This window comes from Aedes aegypti, chromosome 2, assembly GCF_002204515.2.
Source record: "Aedes aegypti strain LVP_AGWG chromosome 2, AaegL5.0 Primary Assembly, whole genome shotgun sequence".
NCBI classification, from domain to species: Eukaryota; Metazoa; Arthropoda; class Insecta; order Diptera; family Culicidae; genus Aedes; species Aedes aegypti.
Window position 1 is genome coordinate 196,837,753 of NC_035108.1, and position 15,090 is coordinate 196,852,842.

General features: G+C 36.1%; 2 protein-coding genes across 4 annotated transcripts in view; one reads left to right on the plus strand and one right to left on the minus strand.

Annotated features, from left to right (window-relative positions):
- The window catches only part of LOC5575494 (glucose transporter type 1), an 816,694-nt gene that overhangs the window by 375,394 nt on the left and 426,210 nt on the right, over nt 1-15,090 (minus strand). The gene's annotated exons all lie outside the window — the stretch shown is intronic.
- Nucleotides 10,476-15,090, plus strand: part of LOC5578848 — a 245,337-nt gene continuing 240,722 nt past the window's right edge. For both annotated transcript variants that reach the window (XR_002500246.1, XM_021843615.1), the window contains exons 1-2: nt 10,476-11,312; nt 11,795-12,162. Coding sequence is in view for 1 of the 2 variants with exons in the window: in XM_021843615.1 (XP_021699307.1) it covers nt 11,045-11,312; nt 11,795-12,162 (636 nt within the window). In the remaining variant the exon portion in view is untranslated. The remainder of the gene's footprint in view (nt 11,313-11,794; nt 12,163-15,090) is intronic.

The window sequence follows — 15,090 nt, forward strand, 5'->3', positions numbered from 1 at the left end:
ATGGAGATATAAATTGTACTGACAAAAAATGCTACCAAAGAACGTTCCCAAAGTTGAGGCACCAATGCAAACATTTTTTGAACATTATGTTCCACTTGAATTCTTAATTCAAAATTTTCAAATTATTTTCGCTTTTCTGGATTTATTATGAATTCAATATTTATAGTTTGCATGCTTGTTTTATTAATGGTCATAACAAAATAATGAAAGCAGAACAAATTAAAATATGACTGTACAGTCAGAAGACTTATGTCACTCTTATGGCTGCCGAATGAACGTTAAGTTGTATACTTATCCCAATGGAAGACATTGAAAAATTCTTCATATTACGTAAAAGTTTAGAAATAAACATGGTTGTGGTGCGAAAAATTTTAAAACCAATTACAAAGCTTTCAAAATTTTACAAATTTCCTATCTTTTGCTACGCTTTCTGTGTAAGATTCAACTATTTGCTAACACCGTAGCATTTGTCCTTGTGTCTCTCCGACGCACTTTGCTTTTTCCTAAGTGATTTTTTGAATAAAATAGCCTCGTCCATATCTCGTGGATTGGCTTTGACCGCTACCGTTTCAAATGAATTCTGATACACTTTATTTCTCTTGAAAGTAACGAATGAGAAATTTATGTTCAGTATAATTTAAACAAAGGGAGACAAGAAAAGCAATCCACAAAATTTTCACGAGTCTATTTTATTTCACTTGATATAATGCAAAACCGTCTGAGAGATATATAGATCAGAATTACGGTGCGAACGAGTACATTATAACAGTTTAACATATAACATATTAAAAGACAACTACCAAAAAACTAAACATTACATATATTTTGCAATTGGATTAAATGGACAAATTGATGTGAAATTTGCGAAAAAGTCTCACCGAGAAGCCCAGTCGGCTGGTTAGCTGTGAACCACGAATCATAATTAATTAAACAAGTATATAAAAAGAGTTTTGTGGAAGTCATTAGGTTGTTCTAACGCGAAGACAACCTATCCTTTTGCCGGTTCCATACCATTACCCCGAACGCCACTACCCCGAATGAGCCATTACCCCGAATAGTATGAGATACAGTGCAGTATCTAGTTTTGCGGGCGAAAATGCATCTCAAATGAAAACTGGTAATTAATGGCGCGTAAAATTCGTCGGTAGAATGTTCATCATATATTTTCCCTTTTTTCATATGTCAGCTATTCTTTCGAAAAATCTTGTAAGCAACTATCTTCTTCTCATTTTTTCTGAGGCAGTGCCTGTTTATCAGCTCAGGGGGCACTTTTGCAGTTCAAGAGTTCATTCACAAATTTCACAACGCTAAAAATTGCCATTTTTGACACCTACCCAACCCCTTGTACCATTTTTTGTATGGAAATTCCACATACATTAAGTAGTTTTTTTTTAAGTAGTTGAATAGTAAAAAGTTCGATAAAGTATTATTGAATTTCGATTGCTAGAATTTAAAAGGTTGTACCTTACCAGAAATTTGCCCTTTTTTCTTAAATTGGCTGTTCTATCAAGTTTTCGTTGGATAAGCTTGTCATTAATGTTTCCATATAGAACGAGGAATATATCCTGAAGGCATTCACTAAAGTGAATCCTGCTATAATTCTAATCAGATTTTTTTTATCTTCTTGTATTAAAACAGACAGGTCTCTTATGGATTTGCTCACCACTTTTCTGCCATCTTCATTTCTTCATTGCCTTGAATCAAAAATAAATATTTGTTATTTTGGATTATCTCTTAGAAATTCAAATTAATGATTCCAAAAACCATTGAAAGTTTTTACTGTAGTGGCATTCAGAGGCCGCCGTTTTCCTAACGTTTCCTTGCTATAGCGGAACGGTTGTCTATCAGGTTGGTCTTTAAACGGGTTCCATAGAACAACACTTGCAGCGACTACCTCAATGTGATCTTCCATTATCATTGTTTACGAAACAAGATCTTTAAGAAGATCTTAATGCTAGAAGTCCAACACCTACAAAAATAAGTAACGGAAATGGTTAACGACGTCCAATTAGAAAGTTTACTACATCCTAAATTTGTGCAAATTATAACTATCCTTTTCATAATAAATTCACCCTTCTTATCGAAATAGGTTGCTTTCAGATCTGAACAGTAATATTTTTCCCGACTTACTTAACACTTCTGTGTTTCAAATACAAAGTTTGAAGCAGATTAATTGAATTTTTAATTTTATACAGCTCCTTAAGTGGACCGTGGAAATGATTTTTCAAGAAAATTAATATTTGCGATCCATTTTTCACAAGTTTTTTATGAACTCATAGAGAGCTCAAGCCGCAAATGTATCTCCAGCGAAATTGTTTGTATACATATAAAGTACAAATGAGTTGAATAAAAAATTTCATTAAATTCATACAAAGTGAATTAAAGTTAAAATTGTTCAAAAAACCTGTTATTTTTCATAAAAGTGCCCTAAGATATTAGTAGTCCACGAATGCCCGCGATGAGAATAAGTTCATTCGAAAGCTAAAACAAGAGCTTTCAAGTAGAGTACAAATTATTTTGCGAAAACTTGCGATAGACCACTTTCAACGCGTTTAAAGGTGTATGAAGTGCAATTCTAATTAAATAATAATAATCCTGTGATACGCTAGTACGTGCATTGCAATCGCAGTAGCCATGAATGCATCCCGAGAAGGAACGAAAAACTCGCTCCTATTTTCTTCTTCATCTTCTTTCTGGAATTACGCCCAATTGCGACAACGTCTGCTTCTAAGCAGGCAGGTGTTCTTATGAGCACTTCCGCAGTTATTGACTAAGACTTTTTTTTGCCGATTGACCATTTTGCATGCAGCCTCCAGATAAAATGAAACAATTACATAACACATGTTTAGCGTGACGAAATGATGACCGCACGCTTCTAGGCATATTCAGATCATTTTGATGAAAATTTGAGCTTGACAGCAGCCTGGCTGCTTGTTGATATCCAGTTCGCACCCCCTAGGTTTTTACTATTGGAGTTGTGCATGGAAAAATTACTCAAAAAAATATTTTGAAATTCAAGTAATGCCTGACATGCTGTGAAAATTTCATTTCAATCCGTCAATAAATAACTGAGAACTAGCCGGCCCAAGTTGACTATTTTGTGTTTAGGAATATTGAAAAAGTTAAAAATGTTGTGTCCAAACCTGAATATTCTAATTATCAGTCCAAAACAAGAAAACATTGAAAATTAAAGTCCATAATAGTTCAATACGTCATAAAATATGTCAAATATATGATTTCAGCTATTTTAACCCGTATAGGCCTGAGTGAAAGCAAAAATACTGAAATCCTCACCGCTCAGAGAATTCTTAACGGATTCAAATGATATTTTGTCAGTTCACTGGCCCACATATCTAGTTTCTAAAAGTGGCCTGAGGAACTCGGAAATATTCCTGTGGCCGGAGTTACCCTCACCACTCAGCAAATTCTTAATGGATTCAAATGATTTTTTGTCAGTATACTGGTACTCATATCTTGTTTCTAGAAGTGGACAGAGGAACGCGGAAATATTCCTATTGTCGGAGTTATTCCGGTGGATCACTGGGTCAGGTCGAGTGAGAAGAGTACTGTGCGTTTGTGCCCCTAGAGGTAGGAAAATTTTAAGTCACAGATAATTTCCGGAATCGATTATAATGTGGCCACTACATGACGGAATGTCAAGAAAATTACTCAGTGTAAACCTTTTGAGAAACGATTGAATTGGATAACTATGAGTTTTGCATTTGATTAATCCTACTAATGACCATTTTCGGGTCTCGGGACGCCTCAAACTTACGATAAAGTGGCCAATTTGTATCTGAACATCTATGCCAAGCTTATGGGAACGCATTTTAGTGCACAATTATGTTTGATTTCTACTTTTCGAAAATTGAAATGATTAAGTTTCCAACAAATGTATAGCCGGTTCTTCCGGGCAGTACGTCCGAATGGCCACATCCAGTATATTTTAAACAGTGCAAAACTCTTAAATTATAAAGTTGAATAACAGATCTTAATGATTTATGCAAATTAGAATGATTGTCATTGCAAATAAATAAAGGTAACTTGGTATGTCCCAAAAAATAGTCCTTTTTTATCCGACTTGACCCAGTGACCCATCGAAATATCTCTGGCCACAGGAATATTTCCGAGTTCCTCTGGCCTCTTCTAGAAACTAGATATGCGGGCCAGAAAACTAACAAAAAATCATTTTAATCCGTTAAGAATTCTCTGAGCGGTGAGGATTTCAGTATTTTTGCTTTCACTCAGGCCTATACGGGTTAAAACGTTTTAATTACTTGAGCATTTAAGCTGTGGATTTTGCACTTTATAATAACTATTAGATCCATAGTTTTATGATGTAGGATTTCTTTAATGCAATATTTTAAGGCTTAAACTGCACTTCATACTATCACTTTTGTATAACTATGGGAGAACTTCTGCGGTCTGGTGACGGACTAACTCGCGGACCGATACTAAGAACTGTTCATTTTATAAAGTGGACACCTTGTGCATGCTGTATGTTTCTTATTAATCAATGAAATTTCAATCGGTTTTTTGCACATCGTTCGACTAGTATTGTACAATGTTGTGATAATAAAAAATCTCCAAAATAATTAAATTTCACACGAATATGGAACAACGATTGGATCGGTCGATTTTTTGAGGTTATCAAAATCAATGATTGTAAGAAATTGGCTGGAAAATTCGATAATTTATATTTTCTATTTTCAAAAAAGGCTTGTTCTTCGAAAGCATCATCAATCAGAAGCCTGATGGAAAAAATCAAGTTAATTTTGGAGCAACAATTTTACAGATATAATAGAATCAATTTTCCCGTTTATTTTTAAATAATTTTTTTTTAAATTTGATGGGAATTGATATGAGTAGAATTTTTTGTGTAAAATTACGTCCTGACGGAAGTCCTAGTATAGTATTAATATGAAAAATAACTTACGCCTTCATAGAGTTACTTAGTAAGTCCCCACGTCACATTCAAAGCACAACAGAAACACAATTGCTTTATTCTTAGAAGACCTATCAAAGTAAATTGACAATCATCAAAATTGGCAACACTGCTGTAATGAAATCGATTTTATTTTACACATATTATTTTCATAATATGTTATTCTGAGATTACCAATTGAAAAATTCGGAGAAAACTGTTTACAATTTGCTGTAGATCGATAAATATGCGTACATGATTTTAGAAGTATGAGACTTTTTAGTAAAACTACCATAAACAGTAAAATTTATACTTAAGACTGTGGTTTAATCTCACGATTTAGCTTTCGTTTATACTAATATAGTTTTTTAGTAATCCAAACTAGTTTTGAACACGCTTTTTACTGTTCTCTTTCGCTGGGAGTGAAAGGATGGTGTATCAGCAACTTTGGCCATAAATGGGTAAATCACTAAAGTTACCTAATGTCATAGAATGATGGAATATAATTGATATTTTTAAAGCTTTACCTTTAGTAGAATAGTAAAGGATACAAACATACAATTTGTTCATAAAAATAAGGATTTTTGTTTAGCGAAAAATAATGTTAAACTTTGACGGACATATTTTTTTAAAGTTTTTGGAAAAACTATTTAGCTCTTCAACCAAAAGCATTTTCAAAGATTATATTTTTTGTAGCATTTTAGAATAATAGGTCAACGATACACAGAAAACCGATTACGATTTTATCAATAAATAAAAAAGATATAGCATAAACAAAGTGTCCACTTTATAAAATGAACAGTCCTTATCTCATCACTTTTCAGGACTTTTCAAAATACAATAGAGCTTCACCCTAATTGCCCGTCTAGCTTAGTCGGTAAAGCATGAGAAAAAGTGTTTTGACAACCCCTGACCTACAGATTTCTTCATAACAGGTGTTGTGGCCCTTACCAAGTGTTCAACCAGAGAGTCCGTTGATCGTCTAGATTTTGTTCCAGGTAGGATTGAGGATATCCGGAGTCTGTAGTTCTCAGGGTTGGTTTGTAGGTGTCCCCGAATCAGGCAAGTATATTCTTGGCACTCCAACACAGGTAATTACGCGATTTGTACTTTAAAACACTTTAATGCACTAACTCAACATTTATTACACACTACAATTAAGGTACCCCGGAGCAAGTGAGAATCCGGGGTAAGTGGGGCGTTTCGTCATAGCTCAACTAGGAAAAGTTTTTCATGGGGGTATTCTTCTAGAAAGTTGAAGATACAATGACAAGGAATGTATTTAGTACTAAACATATTGTTATTTTTATTACCTTGTGGTTCGTGTAACAGTTGTCAGTTCAGCGCCATTTTCAACTTGCATGATACATTGTGACACATTTCTCGTCTTGCATTGACTCGCAAAAAATAAATGTGTTTAAAATCAAATTTCCATCAGTATGCTATAATTTTAAGTATTTGAAGGTGGTTTTCTGCCATGCATATAAATAATAACAAAACATATTTTTAATTTCGTCAATTATTGATTGTTTATGTTCTACATTTTAATTACAATCTTATAAATGATATATTTTGAACATTTTTTGTTTAATTCCTCTTTACGCTTTTATTGAGGAATTTTCAGTTAATATTAAATGTGAGGTGACATACTATTAAATAAAGGGTTTCTTCCTAAAACGTAACGTAATTTATGGTTGATCCCTTATGTACATCAAATATGTACTTAAAATTAAAATCTTTGACCTATCAATCCTATTATTGTAATGGTTGACTTACTGATGTGGATTGACGCATGAAACTGGATGTGTCTCACTTGCCCCGTTTAGCGAGGTAACTGCGTCCAATGGCTCATTCTAATAGTTTCTTCCAAGGTTTTCACAATTTTGTAAATTATTCGATTAGTTTCATGCACACACCAGCAAATATGTTGCCAATACGTGATTGTGTTGTTGGATATGAAAAATATTGACATTTGAAAATTTTATTGAACAATTTGTTTGAACAATCGTTTTTTTCGTTCCCACTTGCCCCGCGGTACCTTAACGATTTATTCAAACTACAGACTATACATTTATTCTACAACACTACAGATTAAAATTGGACAATTTCGTGGCTGATCTGAACGATTCGGTGGTTGGACTAGAAGTGATCTAAGCGATCTCCTATAGCTAGCCTCGTAAAAAGAGTGTTACATCATTTTAGGGATTCTATGTGCAACATCTTGAATATGGTAAAACATTCTTGTGTAGCCTACAACCTTCTCACTAGCTTACTCGCGATTCGAGTAGATTGGTAGCATCGATACAAAGTATTATACAATAGGCTGACAGATTGGAGCATGGCTAATAGAGAGCTAAACGAAAACACCTACAACAGGGATTCCCATCGCGTTTTCGTAAAGTATCATGTCCCAGCATATTTTGTTTGCAATTGCAATCTGGAAACAGGTACCATCAATAACATCGGAGGTTAGTATTTCAGATCAGCACGATTCATATCTATCCCCTTTACAAACTCTTTCTGACTGCAAACTGAAAAATCACTCTACCTATCTCCGATTCCATGGATGATATGAGAAATTCAAAAAGTGCATTAAATACTGACACTAAATTTATTTGACTTTATTGGAAAAACATGCCAAGAAAACCCATCCTGGTTACGCCTTTGACATAATACATATACATTTTAATCAATGATGCCAATTCTGTTCATTATAATCACAATGAATACTGAAAAAAATATGTTTATCAAATTTTCAATGATCTTAATATTCACTATTAAATTCGTAAAAAATGTCCCTTTCAAAGCCCTCGTGCCTAATCCACTGCTCCATCACCAGAAAGGCTTCGGTTTTTTTTTTTCCATACTTCGACATGTAGAATCTAAGAAAAATAGTGCGGTTGAAAACCCCGTGTAACACCATCGTGATCTTCTTTGTTGGAGCAATTTGCACTTATGCATAATTGTGCAATTTGCTAAGATACACAATTTTGTAGATGTTGCCGACAGTTTGACCAAAAGAGTGCAAACTGACGTTATCTGTACTGATCTATCGGTGGCCGATCATAAAATCAATCACCCTATTGCAGGGTATCCCAATCGGAGGTCCGTAATGTTGTACTACTTGCTGGTCCGATCTACACTCGATCATTCCTCAGCGCTTCGGCATCCGTAATATCAAAACGATTCAAATGTGATTGAATCTGTTCATCTGGCCGTACATACGTTTTGTACCGGCTACTATGACGTGATCCGTTGCAGATACGCTAAAGGATAGGATCGATTGTCCCGCTTTTTTGAAGTCAATAGGAATAAATGTTTGACCAGTGGCACTGCAGAACAATACGGTGTTAAGGATAGCATTTCGGTGAACGAACCTCGGCTAACAATATGCCATCGTGTTTTCAACCGAGTTGCGCCTTTATTCGATTTCCATCCAGCTTTTTACGAGCGCTAATGGCTACCGCAAACTCGCTTTTTGATAGGGATCAAATGATTTGACGTTTGGCTTGAATCCGTTCAATAGAAAACGACTCAAGCCAAACTTCAATTCGACTACTCCCTACCAGAACACGAGCCTGTTTGCGGCAGCCATTAGCGCTTTTGAAAACCTGGATTTATCTCGACAAACGCTAAAACGTAAATTTTCTGTAGTCTTCTCAGCTCTGTTGATGTCATTTAAACATTGAATAGTACAATAACATATTACTTTATTATGGCTGTAGCCAGTATCGTAGCTAGGATTTTTGGGGCCCGGTGCAGAGTTCCATTTAGGGGCCCTCAAAATTAAGGTGAACGCCGTCTCAATGTAAAATTGATGTAAAATCGACTGTTGAAATAAACGAATGACCAAATTGCTTTTGTAGAATTATGACTAAAGTGATGCAACTTGTGTCAATATGTTATTGAAGTCGTTTTATGCCAAAAAAAGTCAATGTATGAGCCTACAGTCCTTCTTTTCTTTATACATGTTCGGAAATACATTAGTTTACTAGAAAATCATTGAGAGACCATCCAGTGACTTGCCATTGGAGTGGAAATATTAGCTGGCAAAGTAGCTCTGGAAAGGAAAGATTTATATACAACTTTAATTGGGTATTCTAGGGAAACTTAAACATTTATCAAATTTTGAGAGGAGATTGATTTTGAATTTCTGAATAAAAAAAAAACAATGAATTTGTCCAAATTTTGCTTCAAGTAATTTACAAAACAAACTCCAAAGATTGTTTCAGGAAATTATTTTGTGATTTTTACGAACTTTCTAAGAATTCCGTTTTAGATACCTTCAAAAATTCAATATAGAATTTCTTAATGATAACCGTAGAAATTACCTTAAAGTTTTCGGCATGAATTACTTCAAAGATTCTTTCAGATTTTCTTCAAGTAAATTATTAGTACTCCAGGAGTTAAAGTTTCCTTCAAAATTATCGTTTAGATTTCAACAGGAGAATTCATTCAAGAATTACTCCAGAGATTGTTCCAAAGATTCCTTCAGGAATTATTCCAGAAGTTCTTAAATTTTTTTCCAAAGATGGCTTCAATTCCCCCCAAATATGGCTTCAATTCCCCCCAAATATTTGCTAGGAATATCCCCAGAAAAAAAATTGGAAATTATTGGTGAAGATATTTTAGAAGGAAATCCCAAAGTAACATCTGAAACTTGATTAAGTTTGAAAGTAACCCATGATGAAATTTCACAAAGTTCTTTGAAAGAACTCCAGAGATCTTGAGGAAGTTCTGTAAGATTTCGTAGATTAATTGCTTACATAATTGAAATTCATAATTGGGGAAACAAAAATTTTGAAAAAAAAAGCGTCATGGTGCTCAGAGAACTCGGGGACCGGTGCGGACCACACCCACCGCACCCCCTAGCTACGCTACTGGTTATAACGGTCATGCGTCTCAAAGATAAAAGGAGTCTATAGAACATTTTTGCAAATGATGAAACTGAATATGTGGATAGGCGTCGCTAGGGAGCGACAAAATTGAAATTTGATTAGGTGGTGAAAATAGAGCAAGCCATTGTATAGTCAGTGATCATCGAAGCATCATGTATTACCTAACTTTTCTACTGGAGAAGGGTTGGCTCAAAGCTTTGAATGACTTCCTTTACTTTTCAATCGCATGACCGTTATAGCCAGAACAATATAATATAAAAAAAATCACGGTCAATACCTTCTTCTATAGTAGAATAACATTTTTCAGTAAAACTGTTTGATTTTGAAATATTTTCAGTATTAATTTGTGCCATTTTTCGCTAAATGATAATTTTTCAACACTTTTGTGTCGCAAATTTTGCAGTTTTTCAGTTGAATAAAATTCATGAGCTGCGGTAAAAAGTTCAAAACAATCGGACCCTTAGAGACTTATACTCCAAACTAAGCCATGTTGTATGGAAAAACGGCCAATGCGTACTTTTTTCTGTCCAGTATTGTATATTTTCAGTAGAATTATTACTTCTTGCTTTGAGGCCCGCACATTGTTTTAAGAAGAATAAGGTGACCCAAATGAACAGTCAGGTTGAGGACCACTGTTATTATCTACATAATTAGATCTCTTTCAATCCCAGTAGCCAGTAAATAACAATCCATTTGAGTCAGTAGATCAACAACCAACTTTGTTTATTCCGATCAATCTTGACAATCGGGGTCTTTCTGTGCTTTCTAGTGCAACAAAATACCAACTCGTCCAAACAGTTCCCAAGTGCGGTGCCGTTTACAGTCTTCCTCGATTCCCACGTGTCCTATCGAATAAATCATCCTTTGACACGTCTCCGGGGACTTTTTTCCTTCAAGGAGACGAAAACGTACCAAAGGGCACAAGACACAAAAAGTTGCGCGCGTGGGTTGAAAGAAACCATTATGGACCTTGATTCCGCATAATTTCATCATTACGAGTCACCGCAATCACAATTTTACCTTCTTTCCTGGGCTGGCTCGGAACCCGTAATCAAATAAATCCGGGCATCCGCACAAAAAGGTGAACCCTTTTTTTCAGGGCCCTATTATTGGCGCGAATTCTAACGAAACCGGGTCATAAATCTAAATTTGTGCAATTCAGTGGATCGGAAAAGGAGAGCACAAAAAACGTTACAAAAACCGGTGACCGTGAAGTTTTATAATGAATCAAAACTATGTGCGAAAATGTGAAGAATATTTGCAAAATATGCCTCCCCAAAACGAGGCGCATCCTTCGGTCCGAAGGCAACAACGTGTTGAATCGGGTTCTGTGAACCAAAGACTGATAACGACCGCCGCCGTCAACAAGGGGAAACGATATCCGGCATCCCGAAAAACTGCCCAACAGCCAGAACCGTTCGGAGGCGAAAAGCAGTCAATCAATAATCCTGTGCCTATTGGTGTTGATTCGAAGGGATCAGTTTGGAAAGGTAGGTCAAAAATTGTACCTAGAGCAACCATAAATTCAATCAATAAACATAGCAATTGAGGTGAGGAAGCAAAGGGTGCCACCAATCGTGGTCAGTATTTTCAAATTTGGTGGAAGGACAAGAGATAGCTCAGTTTTGCTGGAAACACTTAAGGTGACACATCTCGGAATCCAAACATGGCAGGCACAAGGGCTGACTCGTGCCCCTACTCGAGATTTCAAAGGCACTAATCTGCTGAAATAATGAACGCACAAAGTCATTCTTCTTATTTTAAGCTTTCTGCTAGTGCACAAAGCTAAAATAGAAATTGCACTGTAGTTTGATGCTTCTTTCGCGAGATTTATGCTTTCAAAGTTTTGGTATAATAACATAAGTTAAATATAATAACAACGGTTTGAAAATTATGGTTGGGTAACAGGACTTTGGCGTCATATGTACCACTTGATTTTCTGTTCACTTGTTTCACTTGGTTTCTTCTACAGTAAAAGGTAAAACATTGTCCAATCCGGGTCAGCAGGAGAAACAACCAGGCTCCAAATATGTTCGGCCTTGTTGTCGCCCACCGCCTCATCAACAGAAACGGGTCTTAGTGGATAGAGTTCCTTGCGCCCGCCCCAATTTATCCGTTGGAGGATGCCCGCAAAAGGCTAGTGATAATGTCAATCAGTCTGACAACGAGAAACCGTTGGAGACGCACCCGATTGAGCAACCCACCAAGAGGTATTACGAGTACGGGTCAGTTGAAGACGGGCAGCGGCAGCAAAATGCGAAAAGCGTAACAACCGGCAGCTGGGATGGAATTCTGACGTCTACGGGCACGGGAATGTCGTTGTCGCAGATCAAATCAAAGGTTAGTGAGTGGGTAGCGGGGTTGGGGGAGGTGGAATGCTTCTTGTAAATGTGGGATGTTTCTTTTCACTGAGTGGGGTCCGAGAAAATGGTTCCGCTTATCCTTCTGTGTGAACGTTCGAGGTGATCCTTTATGCGAGAGGGTAATGTTGCCAGTAGGCATTATTTTCTATAAATAACTGTACAATATTGAGCACTTTTAACTGAGATCTTTCATTGAAAAAGATGATAATTTTGCATTCGTATATCGCGTGGCAGATACGATGATTTAATACGAAATATACCAACTGTTAATACTGCTACAGAAGCAATCACTTTAGAAATTTCTATTACTATAACAATAACTGAATAACCTTTGGAGAAAATTCTGGAGAAATCCAGGGAGCAGATTCTGGAAGATTTAAAAAGAAGTTAATCAAAGAAGCTTTTGGAGAAAAATTTTGAAAAATCTCTGCCAGAATATCCACAGCCATTCCAGAACGATTTTAAGAAGAATTCTTTGAGGAATCATTAGAAGAATTGTCTGAGGACTTTGTGAAGAAATTTCGAAATGAATCTCTGAAAGAATTCCTAGTGAAATCCAAACAGGATATAAAAAAGGATCTCAAAACAACATTTCTGGTAATATCCGTGAGAAAATACCTGTAAAAAATATTGGATGTTTACATGAAGGGGCTTTCCTTAGCCGAGTGGTTAGAGTCTACGGCTACAAAGGAAAGCCATGCTGAAGGTGTATGGGTTCGATTCCCGGCCGGTCCAGGATCTTTTCGTAATGGAAATTTCATTGACTTCCCTGGGCATAATCGTACATGCAACACGATATACGAATGCAAAAATGGCAACTTAGGCAAAGAAAGCTCTCAGGAAATAACTGTGGAAGTACTCATAAGAACACTAGCTGAGAAGCAGACTCTGCCCCAGTGAGGACGTAATGCCAAGAAGAAGAACATGAAGAAATCTCAGAGGCAATAAATGGAAGAATCTTCTCAAAGTTTCTTGAAGGAATATCTGAATCCCTGAGAGAACTTGTGTAAATTTTATGGCTGAATACTTGAAGAAGGAATTTCTCTAAAATTTCTTGGATACCTAGAAGAAATTTCTAGAAAAAGTTCTTGAGGAAGAAATCTTTGAAGAATGCCTGAAAAATCTCTGAATGAATTTCATATCTGGAAGAATTCCCGGAAGAAAGCCAGAATCATTCCTTGGATGGATTTGTACAGGAATCCCTGATGGAATTCCTGGTAGAAACCATAACAGAATTTCGGAAGAGTTCCTGGATGCAACCTGGAGGAATTCTTCTAAAAATTTCTTTTGGAAATCCTGGATGAATTTGTTTTGCAATTTTCGAAGTAATCCCTGGTAGCGTTATTAAACGATTTCTTGGAAAAATGCCTTTACGTTTTCTGGATAAATACCTGATTCGATTTCTGGAGAATCTTTAAAGCACCTATCTCTGCTAGTATTTATGGAGGAATATATTATGCAACTCCTGTATGAGCCCCCGGTAGAACCTAAAAAAATCCCTGGTGAAACTTTTGAAGCAATTCTTGTAGGTCGACTTTCTGGTGAAGCCCTTGGTAGAATTCTTTGAGACAAACTCCTGGAGGAATTCCTTATGCAATTGCGAGGGAGAATCTCTGGTGGAATTCTTGAAATAATCCATAATTCAATTAGTTGAAAAATCTCTACAGTAAAATTCTTGGAGAAATAGTTGAATGAATGCTTGGTAGCGTTTCTGATGTGATTCCTAAAAATACCTTTAAGGAAGTCCTAGAGGAATCCCTGAAACAATTCATGGATGCAAGCATGGGAAAATTCAAGATGCGAACATTATTTCATATCAAAAAATAATAATCAAACTAGGTTTAATCACGCCCCACCCTCTCTTGTAGCGTGGCATGATTTTCGAATATTTTAATATTGATCACTTCTTATTACCGGGTACCCCCGTTGGTGTGACCACATTTAATCTGAACACTTTTTAATTTGTACCCCGCTAAATTCCACATCGTTCAAATTAAAAATGGTTCAAACGTCATTAAGCTCATGGAACGGAGTAAAGTGGAATGGAACGCTGTGGAACGAAACGCAGAATCAAAACAAAACAGTAAAAGAGGTAACCACATACACGTTCCTAGGATGACTAGATGTTCAAATTAAAAATGAACCCCGATGGTTTGCATGAGGTACCGTTCAAATAAACGGGGGTATACGGTACAAGTATCGGATGCGATAAAATCATTGGTCTTAATCTTTACAATACTGGGTTCCAGCACCAAAATTTCAAAATTGTATAGTTTCGATCGATTTTGAATATTGTTTTGAGCATTGAGCATTGATGACCGCACAATTCGTAGTTGCTACTCCATGGTTGACCGGAATAATCGAAATTGCACAAGGAATCAACAGATGAAGCTTGGGAGTAGCTTACCATCTCCAATGTATAATTTCGAGAATTCTAAATATTACAAAATTAATAACGGTGCCGGCCACATCCTTACGGTCATCAGGGAAGGGAAGGAATGTTAGTGTGATATTAGGGCGATTCAAAATTTAAAAATGTTTGAAAATTCAATCTTCCATATGTTCCTTACCGTATCCTTATCATAAAATAGTGTTCTGTGAAATTTTCAGATTTTTCGGTGGTGATTTAAAGGTGGTCTAAAGACAATTGTAGGTTTCTATGGAAATTACTATAAAGACATTTCCAGAAATGTTCAAAACACGCTAGTATTGTATTGTATGTATAAACTTATCATTCCATAGTGAAAACTCATTTCCTCAATTTCAACTCTGCTGAAGACGCCATTTTCTAAGTGGTTAGGCTTCTGAGATATTTGCAAAACAAATATTTTATGCTCACAAGCGCCGCCTAGTGGCAAAATTTTGAATCAACTAGCTCGGACAATGATATTCATTGAAATACCGA